The sequence below is a fragment of the Gobio gobio genome, assembly GCF_949357685.1.
Source record: "Gobio gobio genome assembly, chromosome: 19".
Classification (NCBI taxonomy): Eukaryota; Metazoa; Chordata; class Actinopteri; order Cypriniformes; family Gobionidae; genus Gobio; species Gobio gobio.
The window spans coordinates 31,900,414-31,924,486 of NC_137112.1; the positions used below are offsets into that span (position 1 = coordinate 31,900,414).

At 37.8% G+C, this 24,073-nt stretch overlaps 1 protein-coding gene across 4 annotated transcripts in view; it reads right to left on the reverse strand.

The window, feature by feature from the left end:
- Nucleotides 1–1,227: 1,227 nt before the first annotated feature.
- Nucleotides 1,228–24,073, reverse strand: part of tfeb (transcription factor EB) — a 44,482-nt gene continuing 21,636 nt past the window's right edge. For 2 of the 4 annotated variants that reach the window (XM_079844603.1, XM_079844604.1), the window contains 8 exons: nt 14,722–14,987; nt 10,524–10,811; nt 9,711–9,803; nt 6,904–7,021; nt 6,393–6,440; nt 5,806–5,881; nt 5,519–5,666; nt 1,228–4,390 (listed from right to left, as the gene is read on the reverse strand). In XM_079844603.1, coding sequence (XP_079700729.1) covers nt 3,863–4,390; nt 5,519–5,666; nt 5,806–5,881; nt 6,393–6,440; nt 6,904–7,021; nt 9,711–9,803; nt 10,524–10,811; nt 14,722–14,922 — 1,500 coding nt within the window. In that variant the 5' untranslated portion in view covers nt 14,923–14,987 and the 3' untranslated portion in view covers nt 1,228–3,862. Of the gene's footprint in view, nt 4,391–5,518; nt 5,667–5,805; nt 5,882–6,392; nt 6,450–6,903; nt 7,022–9,710; nt 9,804–10,523; nt 10,812–14,721; nt 14,988–24,073 lie in introns of all 4 variants that reach the window. The other 2 variants (XM_079844601.1, XM_079844602.1) reach the window with 1 other exon arrangement.

Sequence of the window (24,073 nt, forward strand, 5' to 3'; positions counted from 1 at the left end):
CAATGCAATTCAAATTTTTTTTGCTAATTGATTTAAATAAAAAGCAAAAAGTTGACATTTTAAATAATCTGTATATTTAAAAATAATAATAATCTTACCATTTCAAATGACTAAATCACTATGTGAATTTAACATGCAGTGTAATGAGATCATGACAATGCATCATTGATCAAATTGTTTATCATAATTCATTCTTTTAGTATGCAGTAGCCTATACAATACTGCTCCAAATCCAGTCAGCATTTAACTGACTAAAAGTATTCCATTCCAAACATAGTTAAAGACAAGTATCTCTGTTTTAACCCAGTATGCTGGTGTAGAGCTCCCCCTCATGGCACTGTCGAGAAACGTTCACATACTGACCACCATTAAAACATGTATCCGAAATCGCATACTTCCTATAGTAGGCGAAAAACAGTTTAAAGGAAGTATGTCCGAAAATAAGTCCGCATACGATGGACACAATGTCCATTATCCCATGAGGCCATGGGAAAGGATTCGTGAATGGCATGAAAAAAAGGTACAGGGCTGTCACTGGGGCGGTACCCTAAGGTACAAAAGTGAAAAGGTACATCTTTGTACCTTACTCACCCCTGAAAGGTACATTTTAGTACCTCAAAAGGTACATATCAGTACTTTAAGAGTGCATATTAGTACCTTAAAGGTACATATTAGTACCTTTTTTGTTATGTACCTTAGGGTACCGCCCCAGTGACAGCAATGTACCTTTTTTTCTGACAGTGCAGTGACGCGACAACTAGCTTGCAGGTCACACATGGAAACTGTTATTATGAAAACAGATATTATATTCAAGTTAAATAATTTAGATATATGTATATTATTGCAATGGAAATAATAGTAATTGTATTTTTCAACTTTTTATTATTTGGGGGAAGTTCCATAGCTACACAAGAAGAAATGGTCGGGTCTGATCCAAATGTCATTCACTTTCTCCATGATGAGCAAAAACATAAAAGAATGACTACACTTTTTTTTTGATTAATGAATGGATGTTCTGTACACTGATTCATTTAAAGAAAAGGATGGTAGGTCACATGATGATAACATGGCCGATGTAGTAGGCCCTACGTCCGGATTACATCGATTACATTCATACTACACACATTCATAGTTCAAGTATAATTCAAGTAATTACTAATTCAAATTGAGTTGGAATTTAAATTCAGACGCAGCCCACAAAACACAGAAGCCAGTAACATACCATCAACTTAAATACATTTAATGTGAGGTGTCATTTACTTCCAGAGATTTTTGAAAGAGCAAATCCCATTAACATGACACATCCACAGTACTGAAACATTCTCAAGGCCTTCAGAGGGTTTTGGTAAAAAAATTGAGACACATTCTGCTTGTATTGTCTTTCAGCATGCTGTATAATAAGATGCCAAAGTTTTTTTTTTGTTTGTTTAATCATCAAGATATTTTACCAAAGCACACTCTTTACTTCAAGTGATTTATCTTCATCCTTAAATGGCAAACCTTCTCATTCTTGGTGCATGGATAAAACAAAAGGAAATTAAAAAAAAAAAATCACACAAGCAAAATTAGAAGCCCCATTCTGCTATGCTATCCAAAATGCCCTTGCTTATTTTGCTATGCTACGCCTATTCTAGCTAACCAAGTCAAAGATTTGCATAGAGTAACCAACTCTCATTAAAAGTAGTTGGCTGGTTTTAACTCGGCTGAATTCGGTGTATGATCGAGGCAGTCAGTCATACACATTGCATAAAATACACTATCACAAAAAGTGTCTCACCAGTATTTCAATACTAATTCATGAGGTTTGAATGGTGCTGTTTCAGCACCTATGAACTGTACCTTTAAAACAATAAAGCAGTAAAACTGGGAGAGGTGGTTATAGGCAATAAGACACTGGAGGTGCATCATACTGTTTCTGAGGACAGCGCACAGGTTCTATTAAAGCTCATGTTCAACACAGGCAGTTTACAAGCCACCTTAGTTTAACTGTACAATACATAAAATTCACATTCTCAAAGTTTGAATGAAATCACTACTCAACAGTATCACTTTTCCTCAACTGTCTTTTTCTTAAAAAAGGAATAAAATCAATATAAAAAAAACAACATTACACATTGTTCTTTAAATCTCTTAAAAGCCTAATGTGTTTTAACGATTCTGTACACAAAAAAAGAAGAGAGAAAAGAAAAATATACTATGGCTCTGCACTTGCCAATTGTATAACAGAATGGCAGAAATATTTGTATATTTCAATGGCTCGGCAGTGATAGAATACAAAATAAAAAGCACAGATAAAGTACATTTAAATGGCTTAGTGGCATAACACATTTGAAATAAAACTCACTTCATAAAATCTTTATAATATCAATAAAATTAAAATAGATTTTTTCCAGTGCTTTGGGAAGAAGAAAAAAAAAGAAAACCTATAATAATAATGTACATTTTCTATATATTATAATTCCTTCAGTGTACAGCTCAAAAGCTGGATCAAATTTCACGTTGATCCAGGTTTCCTGAAAGGCACCTTGAACTGTATGAACTTCAGTTGGACAAACGCCGCTCACAGCTGTGGGCTTTATTTTACAGCGTGCCAATACGAGAGGGCATTTGAGTGTGTGCCTCTTGAAGAATCCGGCCTTGGCTTTACGGCACATGTGTGGCAACAGGACTAACTACCGGTAGTTCATTTATGTCGCATTCTGTCCACTGAACGTACTGTCACAATAACACCTGGTCTGGCCTGTAATGCAAACAGAAGCCTGGTGTCATTGTTTCATACTCAACATCGGTTTCTTTTGATACCTTTATTTCCAAGTCTCTGCATTTTGGTGGAGTCACACCTGAGGCATGACCTGTCCTTTTTCTTCTTGCATTTATCTGAACGGACATTCAAGAGTTCCCATACACTTTAACCAATGAATTTTCCAGGACCTTTCAAGTTTCAGTGTGACTTCACTAATGAATCATTCAGACTGTTTTGTGAATCTATTTGGCTGACTCATTTAAAAGAACTAAATAATAATAGTCTTAGGACTAAGATTAATACAACTAAGATTGTATTAATCTTAATATAGAAAACACAATTCCTTGATATTTCCAGGTTTTCCATGGCTGCGGGAAGCCAGTTCTGCCTGCTTGTTGATCAACTTTGAGGATAAGCTGCCTTTGCATATTGCTATGATAGAGTAGGCGCTGTGTTTAAGAGCTCAGACGTGGCGGCATAATAATAATAATAATAATAATAATAAAAAAAGCTCCAATAATAATTTTTATCCTGATTTAGAGGACATTAAGTGTGTTTCTCACACGAGAAACGGCTGACTTTATAATTCTAAAAATTTATAATTCTATAGCTAGAGAATGCGAGTGTGTGGTTTGGACAGTTACAATTCTGGGGAGAATATGTATATCTAAAAGGCATATTTAAATTTGTTTGGACTATTCAAAAGATATACTGCTATATGGCAGGGAGTGCAAAAGTTCAGACTCAAAATAGCACTTTTTCACTGCCTTCTATGTATCGGAGTACATATTTTTGTACAAAATATTCAATATTCAATATAATATTTCTTGGTGACAGATTTCAAGCATATCAGTTCTCTTTGTTTAGTTAGTCTATATTGCATATATCAACGTGCATATTTTCATTTCTGTGACAGTTGTGGAGCAAGAAATGTTGTATGTCAGACTAAAAAATAATTTAAAAAAAGTAGCTAAACTTTAATTTCATGGTGGCAGGGCGCATCAAAATCGTACCTTTCTTCTTTAACAGTGTGCCAGACTAAATGCAATATCTGTGTGTGTGTGTGTGTACGTGTTGCATCATATGAATGTGGTGCAGTGACACCCAAGGTTGTCCAGGTCACAGTATGTCTGAGTCCTCAATGCTGAAGCTGCTACGGCGACTGCTGTCAACAGAAGCATCGGGGGACATGGCGGACAGCAGCGGGTCTCCTCCCAGCGGCGACAGGGCCTCTTCCATCAGCAAGAAGCCTAGCTCGCTCTTCTTTCCCATCTGGCCGATACCTCCGCCCAACGAGCTGAGATCCCCCATGCCATCCTGATATCCCGAGATGCCGCCGTCGCACAAGTCCAGCGACTGGGCAAAGTCAAAGTGCTGGGAGCTGCCTACTGCTGGGTACTGCAGTGGGGGCTGGGGGTGGAGGTGCTGGTGCTGGTGCTGGTGGAGTTGAGTGTGGGGCAGGGGCTGCTGCTGACCCGGGTGCTGCTGATGCTGGGGGTAGTGAGGAGGGAGATGGGGCTGATGCGGGAGGTGGTTCTCTTCAGGGCTGTTCTCCTGCTTGACGAAGGGGTTTAGAACCTCAGTGTTGTTCAGGCCGGATGGAGATGAGCTGGGGAGGCCGTGCATTCGGGCCTGACTTTCAAGCTCCTGATGAATTCGCACAATAAGATCACAATAAAGATGGTCAGTTTAGCATCTCTCAAAATAACAGTTCTCATTTTTTATGTATTTTTGTATAATGAGTACACAATATATAAATACCATATTGGTTATTATGGTCGATATTAGATTTGTTTGTATTTATTTGTATTGTTCTTTGTCAGTGTTATTTTACTATCGAGATACTATTACATTTTTAAATAATAGATTTAATTCATTTTTATATTTTCATTTTAAGTTTTAGTAAGTTCAGTTTTTTTTAAAAATATGTCTATATATATTTTTTATAAATTTTTATTTCATTTTTAGTTATTTTAGTACATCAAGTTAAACTGAATAAAAATGAGACATGTTGCCTTGGAAACTAGCTGAAATAAAATAAGTTTATTTTAGTTAATGAATATTTTATTTCAAGTAACAAAATGGTTTTAGTTTTAGTTAAACTAAAATAACCCTGTTCTGTGTTTTATATATTTTATATTTCCCATATTTACATTCCGATTACCTGTGTTGTCATTTATCACTCATTAAAATAAATCTTTAGAATCACTAATAATTAAATAACACAGTTAAATATTCTTTTTAGCAAATCTCAAAGTTAATGTCCATTTTTCATACTGTACATTATAATGTTATGATACCTAAATTCACTTTAAAATTATGTTTAAACAAATATTAGGCCTATTTATTTTGAACAATTATTAATTATTATTTATTTAGTTCATAACATAAAAGTGATGGTCAGCAAAAAAACATTATCAGCCTGAGCATTCCTAATATTGCCTAATATTTCATATTTTTGTGGAAACGGATACATTTTTTAAGGGTTTTTTTAATTAACAGAAAGTTCAAAAAGCAACATTTATTTGAAATAGATATTTTGTAACATTATACATTTTTTTTACCATCACTTTTAATCAGATTAATGAATCTTTGCTGAATACACATGAATTTCTTTTAAAGAATAACAAGGAACTGATATGGTTTATTATGGTTTTAGTGCTCATCTTTTTGCAATGCCAATTGTTTTCAATGTTGTCACAGACTATTATTCTTAACGGATGCTTTAGGTTTTTATTTTTGTATCGGTCACATATGTCCTGAATGAATGTTCACCTGAATGCGAAGCCACAGCTGTTTGTTTGCCATTTCCATTCTCCTGAAGTTGTTCTCCACCTCTCTGGTTCTCTGGACGTCCTTCTGCATGCGTTTAATATACTCCACAGAGGCCCTCAGAATAGTGCCTTTATTCCAGCGCACATCCCTGAACACAAGAGATTCCAGAAAGTTAAGTGCTTCCCAATGAAAGAATACTACAGTTCATCTCCAACTCCACAAAGTTCACATCTGGTCAGTATGAAATTATAATTGTTTAAATGCTTAGATGAACAACACAAACTTACAGGTCATTGGTTTTGGGAATCATGGTGCCCAGCTCCTTAATTCGATCATTGATGTTAAACCTTCTCCTCCTTTCAACTAAAAGAAAAAAAAGAAGAGTTTGTTAGTTTGGTAATACAAAAAATGTGTAGTATTAGGACAGAATGAGGAATCCACCCCACTCTTTTTATACAGACTATAGCATGATATCTGACCTTGACCATCATGTGGTCATCACTTTTTTATTTGTTTTCTGACTCAATCTAATGATGGGAGATAACCGGTTCTGTGTGTAAATTGTAATGCACTAGCAATATATACTCTCTTATACCAAAGTGCTTGGGAACAGGCCAAGTTTTGCGGAATTACTGTCTTATTGTACAACTCCAATACTTGTGAAATGTCACAGGCAATTACATTTTAATGCCACGGCAGCAGGATCTGTCCGAGTTAACGATACACCAAAGTATAGTGTGCTGTCAGCTAAATTTGCCCGGAGGTGGTGGTGACGGGGGGGTGTCAATGGCAGGGCACTAGCGGAGATAGTGTACTTTAAACTGTGAGGGGTTGTAAACTGAAAGAAATGAGGGGGAAAAATGCGCATACTCACTCAGGTTGTGGTTGTCTTTCTTCTGCCTCTCTTTAGCCATTGCCCGAGCTTCAGCATCTTGCCAAAAACAAGAGGCAATTCTGTCAATCAACATGCTTTGCTACACACGCAAATGCAGTTTGAACTGGATTTATGAGGTTTTGTAATAGTGGCAATAAGTGACATTACTTTGGAATGGTGAATTTTCTCTCATGTCTTACAGTTGTTAAGCAATGTAATTTAGTAATATATATAAATAGAGAAAAAAGGCAACAAAAAAAATTGGTTGAGAAGTCGGTTAACAAACTATTTTATTTTTGGTATATAATTCCTATTCTTTCATTTGTTTTATTTCACATGGCTTATTTGTTGACCCCTATTGTATCTGGGTAGTAGTGCAAATAAAATATGTGTCTAAACTTTTGATTTTTTGCTGGAACTTTTGTTGCCATAGCAGAAATTGTATGTGGTTCCCAACAGTAGGGACCATGTGTGTGCAGAACTTTGATTTGTATATGTCTAGAGAATGTACCTGACAGCTCTCTCTTTATGGCCAGATTTGCAGGACAGGAGTTGCTGGTCATGGCGATAGCTGATCCGGACATACCTGGCCCCGTGTACACATCCAAATGGCTGCTGGACAGCGGGAGCTACAGTGCACAAAGAGGTTATATGTGAGTCTTGGTGAGTAAGAGGACAACAGCAGTATTTAAAGCTACAAAGACAAATTCTTTCTAAGCATTGAGTAACAAACCAAATCATCAAACATATTCCCCTGTAATTGAAGACTACTGCATGTCCTTACTGCAATCTATGCTTTCCTTACAGAAGAAGATTCAACTAGTTTGTCTTGCAAATGGCATTTTATGAAGCTATATACAGCGTAACCCTGGTAAATCATCACAATCACTAGAAACCCAATAAACACTCAGCTTATCTCTAGAGCAAATCCATAAACGCTTGAGATAATGGAGATAAAAATAAAATAAAAATCACACTATTGCTATTGCTTCTAGGTGAGAGAAATGATTGACTATGTTCTTTCTTATCGGAGTCTTTATGGTTTTATACCAGTTGTATCTTTTATTCCATCTTAGTGTCAGAGTATAATTGTAAGTGAGCCGGCTATGGGCTCCTAATGAGCCGTGACAGATAAATCAGCTCAGATACCTTATCACAGAAGCTACTGTGAAGCACGAAGGCAAACAAACACAAATCAACAGTAAAAAGTCAGCAAAGAGAGGGTTGCCCGTTATGCAAAGCCATTACTTCTGGTTAAATGTGCACCCGCCGTTACATGAAACCGTACGATTTTCTTATGATCAATACTGAGAAAACAGAAATGGCTCATTAGGCATTTTGAATGCGATAAGATAAACTAAGAGGAAAGTGTATAAAAGAGGGTGTGAAATTATGAATGCCGCTTCCTGACAAACAATGGTGATGATTCCAAATATGTATGCACAATACAAAGTCTTTGACGGCCTATTGGTTTTTGGAATTCCATCCTGAGAGGCTTTTAAACCACTGATCAAAGAAACAGTGATCAAAGGAGGGACATGGTCAACAGGGTCAGAGGCGGCCTTTGCAGCCTCATTAGGAGTCGAAACCCCACCTCTTCACCCCCATGCATTTCCCGACCAATGCCTCACAGAAAAATATAGTTTGCACATTAAATATTGAGCAAAGTGGCCAATGTTCTGAGACTATTCGCCACTGTTTGCTTTTATTAATGGCCATATTACAAATCTACCAGGATTAGGAATTGAATTGTTCCGTGGATAAGCATAATGACATCATTTATCAACCAAAACCTTTGCATTTGGAAAGAATGGCAGGGAGAAATGGCAAGATACTGGACTTATTCAGGTAAATACGTTTCTGGTAAACAGAAGAAAACCAACAGTAGCACTTCCTTATGCATGGTGTTTCCTGTATGCAGGAGACCAAGTCAGAAAGTCTTGAACCAAAGATCAATCATTACAATGGAAAATAGATCCCCAAGGATCAATAGGAAAATCAGTGGGGTCCAAAACAACACTGAACCCCACTTACTTCCACTGTGTGGACAGGTTTGGAACACCATGAGGAAATGATGACAGAATTTTTCATTTATGTGTGAACTATCCCTTTAACAGTTGAAACAGTTGCACTCAGTTGCTCCCCTGCAGGTCCACCTAAACAACAGCCATAAACAACAAGGCATTTACAGATATATGCGCACAACATGCTATAAGTGTGCGGCTAAATGTGTGTGACAAGGTTACCGGTGGCCTTAAAGTGCCCATGGCATTTTCTTTTTTCTTTCTAGTCCCTCTAGTTTCCAGGAACAAGACGCACAGAAACAAATAGCAGCAAGACCAAACAACCCCACCCCCTGCTTCCTACCCCATATCGGCCTGGAGAAAGGAGAGTGATGGGAAAAAGTCGGCCTTACCAGCTGAATCTTCTCTCCATCGATAACCTCCACAATAGCATAAGTTTTATTTGTGTCTTTCATATTGGCCTCTGAATCTCTCATAGCTGCACACACTTGTCGTTCACCCTCAACCTCTCTGCAGAGACTAACATGAGCCGCCCAGGGAACTTCTCTCTTCTACTTTCTCCTTACCACTAAACACTGAACTTTCCCCTATCTGGACTTTCAGCCTCCCCTCCCCGGCCCTCTCTCTCCCAAACCTCCCCCCCTGCTTCCCCACCTTCACGAAATGCCTTGTAAACAAGTTGAACTCTAACTGAGAGCAGCTTAATTGTTAATGTCGGGCAGTTACTTTAAATACAAAGCACAGTGCTCCCACTTTCCTGATTTCCAACGCAATGTCTTCCCTTGAGTAAATCAGGCCACAATTTTAAGTCGATTAAACTTTTTAAATACTTAAAACATTTCCCCCAGAGACATGCCAAAGGAAGCTGGCAAGGTCCTAATATCGGTTATCCAAGAAATCAAGCCCAAAAAATTCAGCAGGCAAAAACAAAAAATTAAGTTGTTTTGAGGTTGCATGAGAGAAAAACAGTTGCATCATTTTACAGTGAGACAGTGCTTTGCTATAATTAGACGTGACTTTTGGTAATCAGACAAAGATGCTTTTCATCCCTATAATCCTGATAAAAAGCGGCACAACGAATGGATCCAGCATAATTCTTCCATTGTCAAAGTAAGAGGTTGTGGGGCTTTCAAAAATAGACCTATTCAGAGGCAAGGCGACGCAGAGTGTGCATCATAAACAGATATTATTCACTCAATTTTCCACTTACCTTCTGGGATTCAGTGATCTGTATTAGTCACAGGCGGCAATGTCAACGACTAAAAGGCCTGAACTGAGTGAAGTCTTTACTTACTGTGTTTGGCATCTGGACCACGGGGTCAATATAAGCCTGGATGTCATCATAACTGGACTGCAGGCTGATGATGTCATCAATAACCTCATCCATCTTGTCAAAAAACACATAAGGAGAATTTAGACACCTTATGCATTTGCATTCTACAAAAGTATGCACACTTTCTCTTGATTATTGAAGATGTTTGCTATAAATTCTCCATTATAATCATCTAATTGTAATATCGCTAGAAATTACAGATGAAAGATGAATTCCTCTAAACAGCCGTAGAGACATAATCCCTCTGTAGTTTAGCTCACAAAGGTTGTTAGTGTGCCACAAGCAAACATTCACTTCGTATCCCATAGGATTTGGTGGCATTGGGAGCGGAGGAAGGAAGGAAGGACCAAAGTCTGCTCCGTTCCAAAGGGCCATCCTGCCTTGGGTTCCCTGTCACTCTTTAATCTGTAATTATACCTCCACGGCCATAATTGGCCACTTAAACTCCAATGACAATAGAGTTAAGTTAGTTAACACCCTGACCTTTATGTGCACCTGGGCAAATAATACTCGCCAGGGGTGAGAAATTGAGAAAATAATATGTATGAAAGATGAGTAAGGCTTTGTGATTTACTGAACTTTAGGTTTCTGTGAACTGAAAGAGGAACTATGGTGCTAAATATAAAATTGTGACAGATATACAAACTGTAAATTAAACATGTTGTGACAAATGAATCACTGATGAATGTGAAGATATGTTATGGGAAAAATCTTTGTTTCAAAAATGCCTGGACATGCTTTCAAAGCACAACCGTATGGAAACTAAGAAACTACCTCGTTCTCATGATTGGAGCCGATGTTGAGCATGGCCATGGGACTGTTAGGCGCGCTGTTCCCAGCGGAGTTCATGAGCTGCTCAGTGCGCATGCAAGGAGAGGCCATGGATGGTGGGGCGGATCCTGTCTGACCCTGAGCCATGGTGGGAGGAGAAGGCTGTACCAAGCTTGTGACAGCGTGCACAGCCTGCTTGGTGGCATATGTGGTGGACAGGTACTCCTTGACTTGCTGCCGTTGAGACTGTCGAATGTGGTAGTCTGTGGGGTTCTCAAGATGGGTCTGCACCTGTAAACAATAATATAATAAATATAATTTATATAATAGATTGATATGATATATGACATGATTAATATGATATGATATATTTGTTTTAAAGAAATTAATGCTTTTATTCAGCAAGGATCCATTAAATTGATCAAAAGTGACAGGAAAGACATTTATAAAATGTAACACAATTTATATTTCAAATAAATGCAATTCTTTTATCAATGAATTCTGAAAAAAAATATCACGAAAAGTATCCACAAAAAAAACTACATTGATAATAATGTTTCTTGAGCACCAAATCAGCATATTAGAATGATTTCTGAAGGATCATGTTATACTAAAACTGGGGTAATGGCTGCTGAAATTTTTGCAATTTTAAAATATATTTGAATAAAAAACGGCAATATTGATTAAATAAATAAAGCCTTGGTGAGCATGAGGGACTTCTTTCAAATACATAAAAAATCTTACTGACTCCTAGTTGAAATATACTTTGACTGAAATGTAAGACCTGTAAGAATGCAATAACTTGCATTTTCTAAAGCAACACATTGAGTATTGAACACAATTTAAAAAAACTCTGCATCATCTGGCAATATCACATCTCATGACTATTCCAGTGGAAAGTACAGTGTTTTTACTGTCACCATTACACAGCCTTTAGGCTCAACCAGCTATGTTTTAGAGCCACACTCATAGATAGTTATGTAACTGTGGGGTTTAAATCTAGGCATACACGGGGCACAGAGGGGCCAGAAAGAGCCTCTAGAGGTTCAATGAGTCACACAAGCACCTGCTGGTGGAGGTTCAGAACGGGGGTGACGTCTGACTGGACTGGCCTCATTCTTTCACTTCAAAGCCAGACTGTCTTTAACTGAGTGATTTAGTACACAAAACTGACATTTGATCAAATGTGTGATAGATGTGCAGTGAAGAAAAGAAAAAGGATAAGTGTTAATAAAGCAACATATTGTCTATGAACTTATGCACGACTGTTCTCATATTTGAGCAAGCATGCATATCAACAAGCCATAATACATCAACCACATTCCTGAATGAAAGCAAGCCTCAGGATTAGTGGATGAAAGCATTTAGACTTATTATACTATCTCAAGCCAACCTCTTGTATTATTTAAAGTTTGAAAGATTAAAGAACATGATGGAGCAAGTAAAACTTTTATAGGCAGTGAAAGTGAAGGATACAGGACCCCAATTTACACACACAAGCTGTAAACTGGGGGCACTGTCTGGGAGGGCAATTCCCTGGTGTTAAACCTCTCCATGAAGGTTATGTAAAAGAATTTTGGGTAGGGAAAGTTGCTCTGAGCTCTCAGAGGTGAAATTACAGAAGGCTCGTTGTGGTTAGAAGTGCATCTAGCATGGAGCTCTTCATTGCATATTTTTATTCAATCTAGGAACGGTGACAGTAAATGTCCAGCTAAATGATACACTCTGTGTGAAACAGGAGCTACTGTTGCTTAATCCTGAGGTAACACATGGTTGGCTGTATGGGAAGTTAGCAACAACAACATGCTAGTAGCACATGTTATTGCCACTTACACTCAACAAACACAACAGTGTAGCTATTATATCTCATGATGACCCTTAACACTACTTTGGCCTGAGAAAAACAGAGGTTTGACTATGCAAACAGGATCTGTTTGAGTCAACCCTTATGATATAGATACAGATTATTTTAATGTTTGAGTTACGATAACTGATAAGCCAGAGATGTCATTTTATTTATGTAATTTAAACAGTTGAAACTTTACTTTTTTTTTCAGCAAGGATGCATCAAGTTAATAATTTAATTAATCAATAATAATAATCTTTCAAATAAATGCAGACTTGGTAAGCATAAGAAACTTTCAAAAACATCTTACTGACCCCAAACATTTGAACAGTAGTGAAAGTGGTTTTATTTATGATTTTAAAACACAATTAAATGACCTTAAAGTAAATCAATAACACCATAATATGCATTATAGTTTATTATTATTAATTATATTAATATTAGTAGTAGTATTACAATTGTTATTATTTTACAATTTGATACAATTAATTATATACATATATATGTATATATATTCTAAATCTCCCTAAATCTCTGACGCCCAGTTTGAATGAATTTTTCAGATATTATTGTCTTGGAGGATAATAAACAAACCTTAATGTTTTAGTCGTCTACCACACACAACAGAGCCTGTTACTGTCTATTCAGAGAAGCACAAGGCAGCCCCAAACATGAGCTACAGTACATTAAATAACTCTAAAATGAATTCCACAACCTCACTTTCTTAAGCTTTACAGATCTCCAAAAAACTGTGGGGGTGTTTTGTTAGGTTCTGAAAGAAGAATGAAAGAAGCTGTTCTATAAAAAAAAAATCTGGAAAAAGAACTTGTAGGTGAAGTACAAAGTTTCATAACATCATACACACATCTTAACTCAAAATCTACACTGAGCAAAGAGTTGCTTTCTTTAAACTAACTGATAACAATCCAGGATAACAGATGCAATCAGACAGAAACAGGTCACCTGTAAGAATGTCTTCCTGTGTGTTATCTCTGTATAAGTTATGTCAGAGTGGCCCTTCTTTTCTGTCTCTTTCCTCTTACCTGGCTGCTGTTCCACCGCATTCTTCTACAAATTTTCCCCACTTTGTTTTTGATCTTGGTTGAAATGTAATCCGGCACACCAAAGCCGTGGTCAGTCCTGCACGACCCACTGACTTCTGGACTTTGCCCACTACTCTTTCACCGCAACACAAGAGGAGATTACCAGAGTACTTAATCTTGCCTAATTTGGTCTTCGTGCACTCCTTAGAACTCATTCATCCAGTTGGGACCACTAGGGTGGCCTGAGCGCGGCTAGACTATCCAATGGAAGGCAAGATTAGGGTCTCATGGGGGAGCTCATTCATACTACGAACACATAGCTGCACAATGATTAGATGGAATTTGACAAGATTTAAGGGTGAGGGAGTTTCTTATCTTAGCAAAGAATTTTCACAAACACCTACTCTATGTATCATGTTTTTCATGAAAACCAAAAAAATGGTTTTGAACTAACTGGCACTTTTCCTTTCTGGGGTTCTCAGAAGCGGAAGTGTTCATAGTTGGGTAAACTTCTATAGTGGTGAACAGAAACTACAACAAATATAATTTTTGCATTCCCATTCGATCACTAGCAATAGATCAAATCCACCATAGTGTTTCTATGACTTTTCCAAAAGAGGAAAAAAATATTGAGAGCTTGATGACGTTGGTCAGAAGAGAGATGTCAAATTGACTCCCTCAGTCGTTGTATTAGGAACACTCATTCAGCAGTGTGTTAACCAGTTTTCTGAAATGTAATGCCAAGGTACTAAACCACAAAAGGCCAGATTTTCTAACCACTTGTGCCTGCGCAAACCCTCTTTTGGCGTTAAAAACTGCTATTAGGATTTACTAAAAACACGCAGTGAGAAATTAGCGCTGAAAAGGCGTGGACACGGTTATTTTTTGTGGCTGACCTTTTTGCATATGCATTTGTAGGAGTTTCCCTGTCAGACAGCAAAATGTATGGGCGGAGAATGTTTAACTTAATCATACAACCTGATTTACTAACATTTGCAGTAGTCAATTAAGTGGTATTTGCGGCATTATTTATAGCCCAAAAAAGCATGTCTTGTTTTGGCACCTGACTCGACTGCGTGCTAATTTGCCCTGTTTATCCAAAGTAGTCTTTAATGTACATTACATTTGAAAAAAAAAAGAAAATTTAAAAAGAATATATAAAAAACATTACTAGATTTATGATAATAATAACTGTGGAAATGCATCATCACAGTGGTATTTGCGGCCTGTTAAATGCATACATTTAAATGTAAGAATCACTTCATCAAACCCAAATTAGGACGAGCACACACAGGCTGATGGATACACCTACCTTTAGCACTTCAACAGGCACCTGCATGGATGCCTGGAAGTGACTTGGTGCACTGATGGCTGACGAGGGTGCAGGTGGGCCTTGCATGCGATGCTGCATATAATGCATGGATGCTGCCTGTTGTTGCTGCCGCTCCCGCTGCTCCTCCTGCTGCATTTGGTCCCGCATGAGCTGCAGGCGCAGGCCGATGCGTGACGACATGGCTGGGGGACGCGGGGGGCGGGCTGCTGTCGCCGCGCAGTCCAGCCCGAAGAGTGGTGGGGTGTCTGCAAAGAAAATAGTTAGAGGAAATTAACATTAACCCCTAGCTGTTTTGGGGCCGTTTAGAAGTTTTGACATGCTCTGACATTTGTGTTTTTTTCAGTTGCTTATAAACACATTAATGGCAAAAGTGTAATTACACTGTATTCAGCACAAACTGGGATACCATAATATGTGAGCAACATGTTGGTACATGCTTGTATTTTTGAGAGAAAAATGTTTATGAATGGTTTTTGAGAAAACAAAAAAAAACTGTTTTAAAATTAAGGCCTCAAAACACACAATAGACAGGTGTCCACAAGACTTTTGAGTAATGGGTGTATTTGCCTAGAGTTTTTGCTTCAAACTGATGTGAGAATTTTTCTTCACAAAGCCCGTATGCGAGGAGGCATAATATCTAATGAATAATGCTGGAATCACACCTGAGAGGACAAAAGAACATAATAGCATAAAATGCATAATGAGCTGCATAATGAATGAGCTTCAGGTAAGCCTATGTGACAGAGAGAACATTTATTTAGTAATGTTACAAAATATTTCAATTTCAAATGAATGCCTGTCTTTTGAATTTTCAATTTGTCAAAGAACACAATCATGGTTTCCACAAAAATATTATGCAGCATGACTGTTTTCAACATTGATAATTATATAATGTTTCTTGATAATGTTTCATATATCTATAGATAGACAGACAGACAGACAGATAACTATATATAGATATATAATTATAGATATTTAATATACGTATATAATATAAAGCCTCAGGATTAACTGAATAACACAATAAAGTGTAGAACCTAAAGAGGAACCTAAAAGATAAATCATGTAACTTGGCATTTCCTAAAATAGAAAAAAAAAATCATTGCGTGCAAAACAAAAAAAATATTTTGAGAATTTTAGGTATCTATTATTATACCCACATTTCCCATTTAACCACAATACGATCCATTCATGATGTCATTTAGGTGTCTTCAAATTGTCTGTAAGAATATCAACAGCCTATGGCATTCCTGATGCCACAAGGAGACCGATAGCTCTAAATAAATAGAACTCAGAAGTAACGATGAGTGTGATGGGGAAGTCATGTGAGGGTCAGGTGGTGTTTTTCATTATTTTTAAAGCTCATGTGAGTTGTCTTTTTAATTTGGAAATGCCTCCAAAACATCCACACCCCATGTCCCTCACCCCACTACACTATAAAGAAATGCCCACACCCTGTTTCTTTTGCGGTCCTGGGCAGTCCCTAATCAAAGGAGTTCCTCCTTTTGGGGTGCTACAGAAGACCAATATGCAAACAAGCATGACTTTGCTATTACTGGAGATATTGTGAGAAGCATACAAACGGGAAGTGGAATTTAAGTGCACTTATTGAGAAAGATGGGGTACTAAGTATGCACACAATGTTAGATAAAGCCATCTGAGGTCTGCCAGGCACATCCTCAGTTGCTCCACACCATTAAGTATACTGTACATAGCCACAGGGTGGAAAGGACAACCCAGAGGGACTGGGCCGCCTATGGAGAAAAGCTTATTGTACTAGAGGTACAATAAGCAAAGCAGCTCCTATTGAGATAGTACTGAAGCAGTATTTAGCCCACAGTGTACATTTCAGCGGTGGAGGGGGGCAAACACACTACAAGCTTTGTGGTTCACACTGGTCAGTGGACACTTTCAGGCTCTGTCACCAAGGCAGTTGCCAGAGGTTGACTCAGTTCCAGGAGAGCAGAGCTTTGGGACAGGCTGTCTCGCAAACAGCTGTACTGATGCACAGAAGAACCAGACCACCGGGGTGGTTAATTACCTGCAGTTTTGGGGGAAAGTTACTTTTAAAAGTAATGCATTACAATAATGCGTTACTCCCTAAAAAAGTAACTAATTGCGTTACTTAGTTACTTTTTATGGAAAGTAATGCATTACATTACTTATGCATACTTTTTCTCACCTGAGCTCGGCATGCTTGCTTGTTTTTTTTAACAGCAACAAAAAAGTTACATTTTTGGCAAATGTAAAGGCCCTTTCACACCAAAAGTGAAATGAACAAGCCTCAGGCTGAAAAAAACTGCAAATTCACACCTGTACAGTAGAGGGCGCAGCTCAAACAAATGTTTCAGCTGTGAATTCTGGATGGCAGAAAAATAGGATGCAGGAAAAGAAAATTCAACACGCTTACTTCAGCAATAACAATAATAAAAATAATAATAATTGAAACACAAATGTGAGGTTTATCTTAAGTAATTTTTGATTATTAATATGGTTGAAGTCGATCATCAAAGGTCAGCAGCAAAGACATATACCACCAGTTTCACAGACAAGGCTTAAGATAGTCCCAGACTAAAGTGCATGTTTGAGCTGTTTTAACTGAAAGCAACTTGCACTGACATATCTTAAAATGTCAGTTTCACTGCTTTGTCTCAAGATGCACACCAGGAATGTTTTTTTAAGACACGTTTATAAAATCTACCTAAATGGCTTAATCTAAGCCCTGTTTGTGAAACAGGGCCATAAACATATACAGGTTAATAAAGTGAGATTAAATGCATAAAGTATATTTGTGTAATATTCTGAGTTTGCATTCCACTGTTTTTATTCATTTTGAGTAATAGTGAATCTGTTTTTTGCAAGTGATATGATACCCCTTTTCCACCAAGGCAGTGCTGGTTTGGAGCAAGAGCCTAATTTCAAATCGGTTCTTTGTCTTTCAAAACCAAAAGCACCAGCTCTGAACCAGGAATAGTGTCAGGGGCTGGGCCGGGGTTACCGTGACCAACACAAACACAAACTTGTGACCCCCATTTTTGAAATAGCAGCAAATGGAGCTAATAGCTGCTCGATTGTAATCTCCGTCTATTCAAATTTCGGTGAGCTGCACGAATGCGTTGGATTCGCTGTGTTTTGAGGCCAATGTAGGATCGTAAAGCCATGTGTATCAATAGTAACGCAACGTTCGCCATTGTTGATGGAAGGCTTGTTCGAGATGCAGCGGCGCTGTGCAGACCGATCGCCGTATGACATTAAAGTACAGCGAGATCATACGACTCCTTATGCTTTTGAATCGCTTTGAATCGCTGTATTTTGATATCATACGTCGATCGGTCTGCGCAGTGCCGATGCATCTCGAACAAGCCTGGTGTGTTTGTGTATCCCGTGACCTCGCGTTTCTGAGAAAGATGAGCCGTATACAGTGACGCAAGACCTGGCTCTGTGGTGGCTCTCGCATGTGGAAAGGCAAACTGTTTCTTAGAAGGCTCGTCAGTCGAACTAACTCCGAACTGGCACTAGCACTGGCTCTGAACTAGCACCCGATTCATTCTGGTGGAAAAGGGGTATGAGTAAACATTTAGTCTAGAACTGCAAAAACCATCGTGTTCACACAGTGCACACAACGCCTTTGCACTTACATACGATTTCCCTCAACATGGGGACAGGAGAAGTGTCAGTCAGTAAATGGAAAAACAAAGTAACGAGTTACTTATTTGAAAATGTAAAAGTAATGCATTAGTTTACTAATTACTTGATATAATAAATCTGATTACGTAACTCAAGTTACTTGTAATGCGTTACCCCCAACACATGATTTCAAAATGAGTTCAGATTTGAAAGTGGCACCAGAGCTACATTAGTCACTTGACTATTATACTAGTGGGCAGGTTTTATTATTGTTGCTTTAATGGTTGCCAAGATGTTCTGAGTAGTTTCTAGAGCAGGAGTGTGAAAATCTGCTCCTGGAGGGCCAATGTGCGAATAGTTTAGCTCCAACTTGCCTGTTGCCTCGACACACCTATCTGGAAGTTTCTAGTGCTGCGTTTGAAATTGCATACCATATAGTAGGTTGGTTTGAAACGTACTTTGCGACCGTTAAAAAGTATGAATGTATGTAGTAGTTTGAATAAAATTCAGATGTACTACATCCGTCATGTTGTCATTGTCATGTGACATACAGCGTCAGTTCCGTTGATTCACTTCCATTCACAAATCCTCTATCGTGGCCTCATGGGATAGTTAAGTGTCCATCGAATGCGCACTTCAGAATCTCAGCAGAAGTAGTAGGTCATCCAGGTACTTTTTGACTTCTGTGAATACTATGAATTACATACTACTTGGCTCACAACTGTGTATACTGTTTTTCGCTTACTATATAGTATGAAAGTAGGCTTTTTTGGAGGCTGCATAGTAATCCTGAAGACCTTTGTTAGTTGTTTAGGTGTGTTTAAAGGGGCATTTCAGCGCTGGGAAGATGAATGTGTATTTAAACTGTCATTTATGTGACGTGACTTATTGTAGTAGAGATGTGAAATTCTTTTTGAATTTGGTGCCTTCTAGACTGAGAAAAGATACAGCCATGGCTATTGGTTATCACTTGCCCACTGCGGCACCGCCCCACCGTCGTTTTGATATTCATAGTAATAAAATAATTTTGTTCAGTTAGAGAATAGACACTTCAACTAAAAACTTCTTTGTCTCAGTGAGTCGATTCAGCGGTTTGGATCGCCAAAGTCGTGTGATTTCAGCAGTTTGGCTGTTTGACACGCGATCCGAATCATGATTCGACTCGCTGATTCATAACGCTTCGAAGCTTCATGATGCCGTGTTTTGAAATCGGTCATTACTATATAAATCGTTATTTAGGGTTTTTTGTGCACAAAAACTATTCTGTTCGCTTCGTAAAGTTATTGTAGAACCACTGTAGTGAGATGGACTTTGTAACGACGTCTTTAATACCTATTATGGGTCTTGAGAGTGTAAAGTGCATTGTGCCAATGGAGGCCTTTCTGAGCCATCGGATTTCCACTAAAATATCTTCATTTGTGTTCCGAAGATGAACGGAGGTCTTACGGGTGTCGAACGACATGAGGGTAAGTAATTAATGACAGAATTAAAAATTTTGAGTGAACTAACCCTTTAAAGTTGGATGAAATGCAGCCATTTCAATAGGAATCTACACAATCGAGAATTTCAAGGGTGAAAGATTTCCAAAATTTGCATCGGGTTCAGTTGTTAATGTGAATTCTCTTTGTTGACCAATAGAGAGCTGCTTGGTTTGAAAGTGACCTCTGTCAGAGATTTACTTCTAACATCGCAACACTATCAACAATAGACTTTTCCCCCATACATTTCGCTAACCACATTTTAAGAGTGTAGACAACACTTTACTCATTTTACCAAATGCAAGTCTGATTGCTTTGAAAAAAAATCTAAGCGGTATGCCATTGGTCTTACAGCTAGTCTCGTCCCAAGTTACACCATTGGTTGAGTCAGTGATGTTGTTTTGGGCTGATAAGGGGGGTATTCCAGAAAGCAGGTTATGTGACATACCTGGGTTTGTTTAAGAGTAAGTAGGCGGATAACCTCAACTTTCGATTTCAAAAACAGAGGTAACTATCCATAGCAACTCACTCTCTAAACATAACCTGCTTCGGAGCAGATTATGTTCCAGGGTTGGTTTGTTTAAGAGGTATTCAGATGTGTGTTATATAATTAATATAGTTATATTAATACAACTAAATTTGTTATATAGTTACAGTTATATAATATACAATATTATATATTAATTCTAAATCACTATTATAACAAGGTAATGTTTAAATGTTAATTAAATTCAAATATATTTATTATTTTGTTTATGGTCATCTCACACAAGGATTTGCATTCAATTAATTAGCATCAAACAAACAATATAATCCTAATTCTCAGTGAATAAAGATTACTTATTAAATGAAAAGATTAAACAAATGATTGCACAACCACCAAATAGGTGGCGATGTGCACTAAGTAGGTTATGTAAATTGCCATTAAACAAAAGAGGAAGAGGAAGTAGAATGGCGTGCTTTTTCTTAGCGTTTGTTTGCATGGTGAATCATCGATTCGTCGCTCTGTTGAGAATGTCTTGTGTGTTAACCGGGAACATACTCGGGGTTGTCCGAACTTACTCACGGAAAAGTTTTTGTAACCAGCATACCTCGAGGAAGCAAGGTTTGGGTTAATCAACCGAGTGTTCAAGGTATATGTGATGGTAAGTTAACCTTGCTTTCTGGAATACCCCCCAGGATTCTCAAGCAAAAAGAGTAATGTTTTGATCGTGCCCCACAGCCACAGTATTTATACGTTTCAAAAGGGATGCACTGATATTACAATTCTAACCACTACTGATAAGTCAATAATTATTTTCATGTTGTGATCTATATTAAAGCATACATTAGTTTGACTAAATAAACAAAAACTAAAATCAATTATTTTAAATGTGAATTTAGACATCACAATATTATAATGCACAGTATGAATAATGGATATTCATTTTACACTTAGCTAAATATTACATTTAACAATGTTTATATACTATAACTGAAAATGAGCATGCGCAATTAAATACCAAATACTCACCAATACTTTCTAATATCAGCCAATAGCATATGGTACCTACAATATAGTGCATCCCTACTTTTCAAGGGAATCAAACTATCAATAGCTTACATATAGCTGTCTCAACCTCTTAAATCAAAATAGGAGTATTTTAGCATTGAAAAATACTTACTTGTAATACTTGTAAGTATGAGCAATAGCTTTGGCAAATGACTAAGTGGAAATGTATAAATAACTGGTAAACATTTTCAGTTCTTCCAATGAAGAAACAACCTGATAGCTTAGCTTGATTGTTTCTCAGAAGTCACTGAAGAGTCAGAGTTGGGTGTTCTCTTATCTTGTATCATTGCTGTATCCACAAAACATTTCAGGCTCAGCCCTGAACATAGTGACGTATATATCCGGCATATACTGACGCTGTTCTGTGCGTACACCACCTCCTCCGGTGACGTTGCTCTCCCACACCGCCCATCAGCGAATGCCAGGCATACACTGCCCCGATGGAGATGCATCCCAACCGAGGCCAGCTATCAAAGTGCCCCATTGTCACAGTAGCTAGTGAATTCACAGCATCTCTACATCAAAGGATGAAGAAAAAAAATAGAAAAAGCCACGCTTATACACGCACAAACACACCTGCATGCTAACAAAGTCTCATAGCATTCAATATATCACTATGCTTGTGTGCCGACTTTAACACAGCAAAGCTCAATACTCCTAAATATTATATATTTATTATATATTCCAGCATTGGTTGAAAACATTTATGTGAATGATAGAAAAATGTTATGCATATATTCCTTAATTGGCAAAGACAGTGATAAAGGAGAAAGGAAATGATAGGGGGTATAATCAGGAAATGACAAGACTCAAACACATTTCCTACACAAACACCATGTGTCAGAGCACCTGCACTAACCACTAGGCCAAAATTCTCACAAATGTCCTAAACATAACAATTCTATAATCTGAAAATGCCCTCAAAACACATGTGCGTGAATACTGTGTCAAGTCAAGGTTTGCCAACTAGCCCCTGCTACTAGATATTGTAACTACACAAAAATGGATCCAAAAACATCTTTATGGATTAATGGCCTTTGGTTGATTTGTTATTAAAGGTTTATTTGGACAAAACTAAAACAATTTGCAGGTACTTTGACACATACGGCTACTATTTCATCATAGCATGGTAGATATTTCCAGGGAATGGGAATGCTAACAGATAGCTTGCCAGATAGAGACTTCTCAAGCTTCTAAGACTTCCTAGAATAAACTTCATTATTTCCTAGAATGCAATTAGCATTAGCCAGTGTTCAGAGCGAGCGTCTGCAATATCAGATATGAGCTCATTCACAAATCTGAGGTTTGGTGAGGAACTGCTGCATATATGCAAATATGAATATAACTCATAGTCGTGGGATTTTGGACACTGCCGTAACCTGCACAGGAATGGTGGTCAGGGGTCTGGAAATAAACCAGATTATGGCTCTGCAGTTTCTGCCCACCCTTTATTTACCATCCACCCTCTCTAGCAAAGCAGCGAGGCAAGCGGAACCAAAAATAACTCCCACACTTTCTGTTCCTGTTTGTAGAGACACCCTGTTCCCTCGGGGTAATAGGCGGCTGCTGTGTAAAATGCCTCTGCAACACAGTGAACTTTCCATGCTCTGGGCAATTTATATGGCATGTTCTAAGGATTCACACTCGCACATGGGATTAACACTCGCCGGGATAATGCTAGGTGGGATGGGTAAGGGAAGGACAAACCTCAAGTAGGAAGCTGAACCTTTTGACAGTGTCTTCACAGCACCCTTTTCCTTCCTCTTTTTCCTCAAGATCACCAAGAGCGTCAGTTTTCCACAAAGCTGCTTTACTTTGAGATTTGATTTGATACAAACCAGGTCACAAACATTACAAGAAATTAAACTGGAGCAGATAACAACAAATGGTAGATATTAAAATTCTATGCTTTTGTCAAAATACTTTTTTTAATTTAAATGCTACAAGCAAATGTAGGCATCACAACATTATAGTGTAAAGTATATATAAAAAAGGACATTCAGATTTTATTTAACAGTGCTATCAAAGTAATGTTTTTAAAGTTGAACTTTTAAGTTAATCTTTACCAATATGATAAAAAACAAACAACTTAAATACCCCATGATAACCTATATAGTATCGATATACTGTGCATCATAGTTTTAATAAATTCTGTACAAGATGGCAGAGATTATTTAAACGATATGGAGCACTTCAGTTGATAATCTGAACATCATCTGATTTCAAGAAAATAAACCCCCCCCAAAAAAATCCCCAAATGATGCTTGTGTCATGTGCAGTGTGGTCATGCCTTTTGGGCTCCCAACAACACAGTGATTACCTCACACAAACTCACGCAATGAAATAAATAAACATCACTAAACTTCTGCTTTTAAAGTCACTGATTCTGCTGTCCTCATTCCAAAACTGATCTACACTGTTTCATTTCACTGGTGATTGACAGTGAGAATGGAGAAAATGCTAATTCACTAAACATCAAAAGAGAACAAACGTTTTCAGGTTTCCCAGATTTCACCTGAACAAGAAACTTCCCTGACCTCTCATACTTTTAACTCTTTCCCCGCCATTGATGGAGTTTTCCGTCATTTATAAAAACAACGCTTTCCCGCCATTGATGGAATTTTTCAGCAATCCATGTTTTCACTGTTATACGGAAGGGGCGCTATTACACATC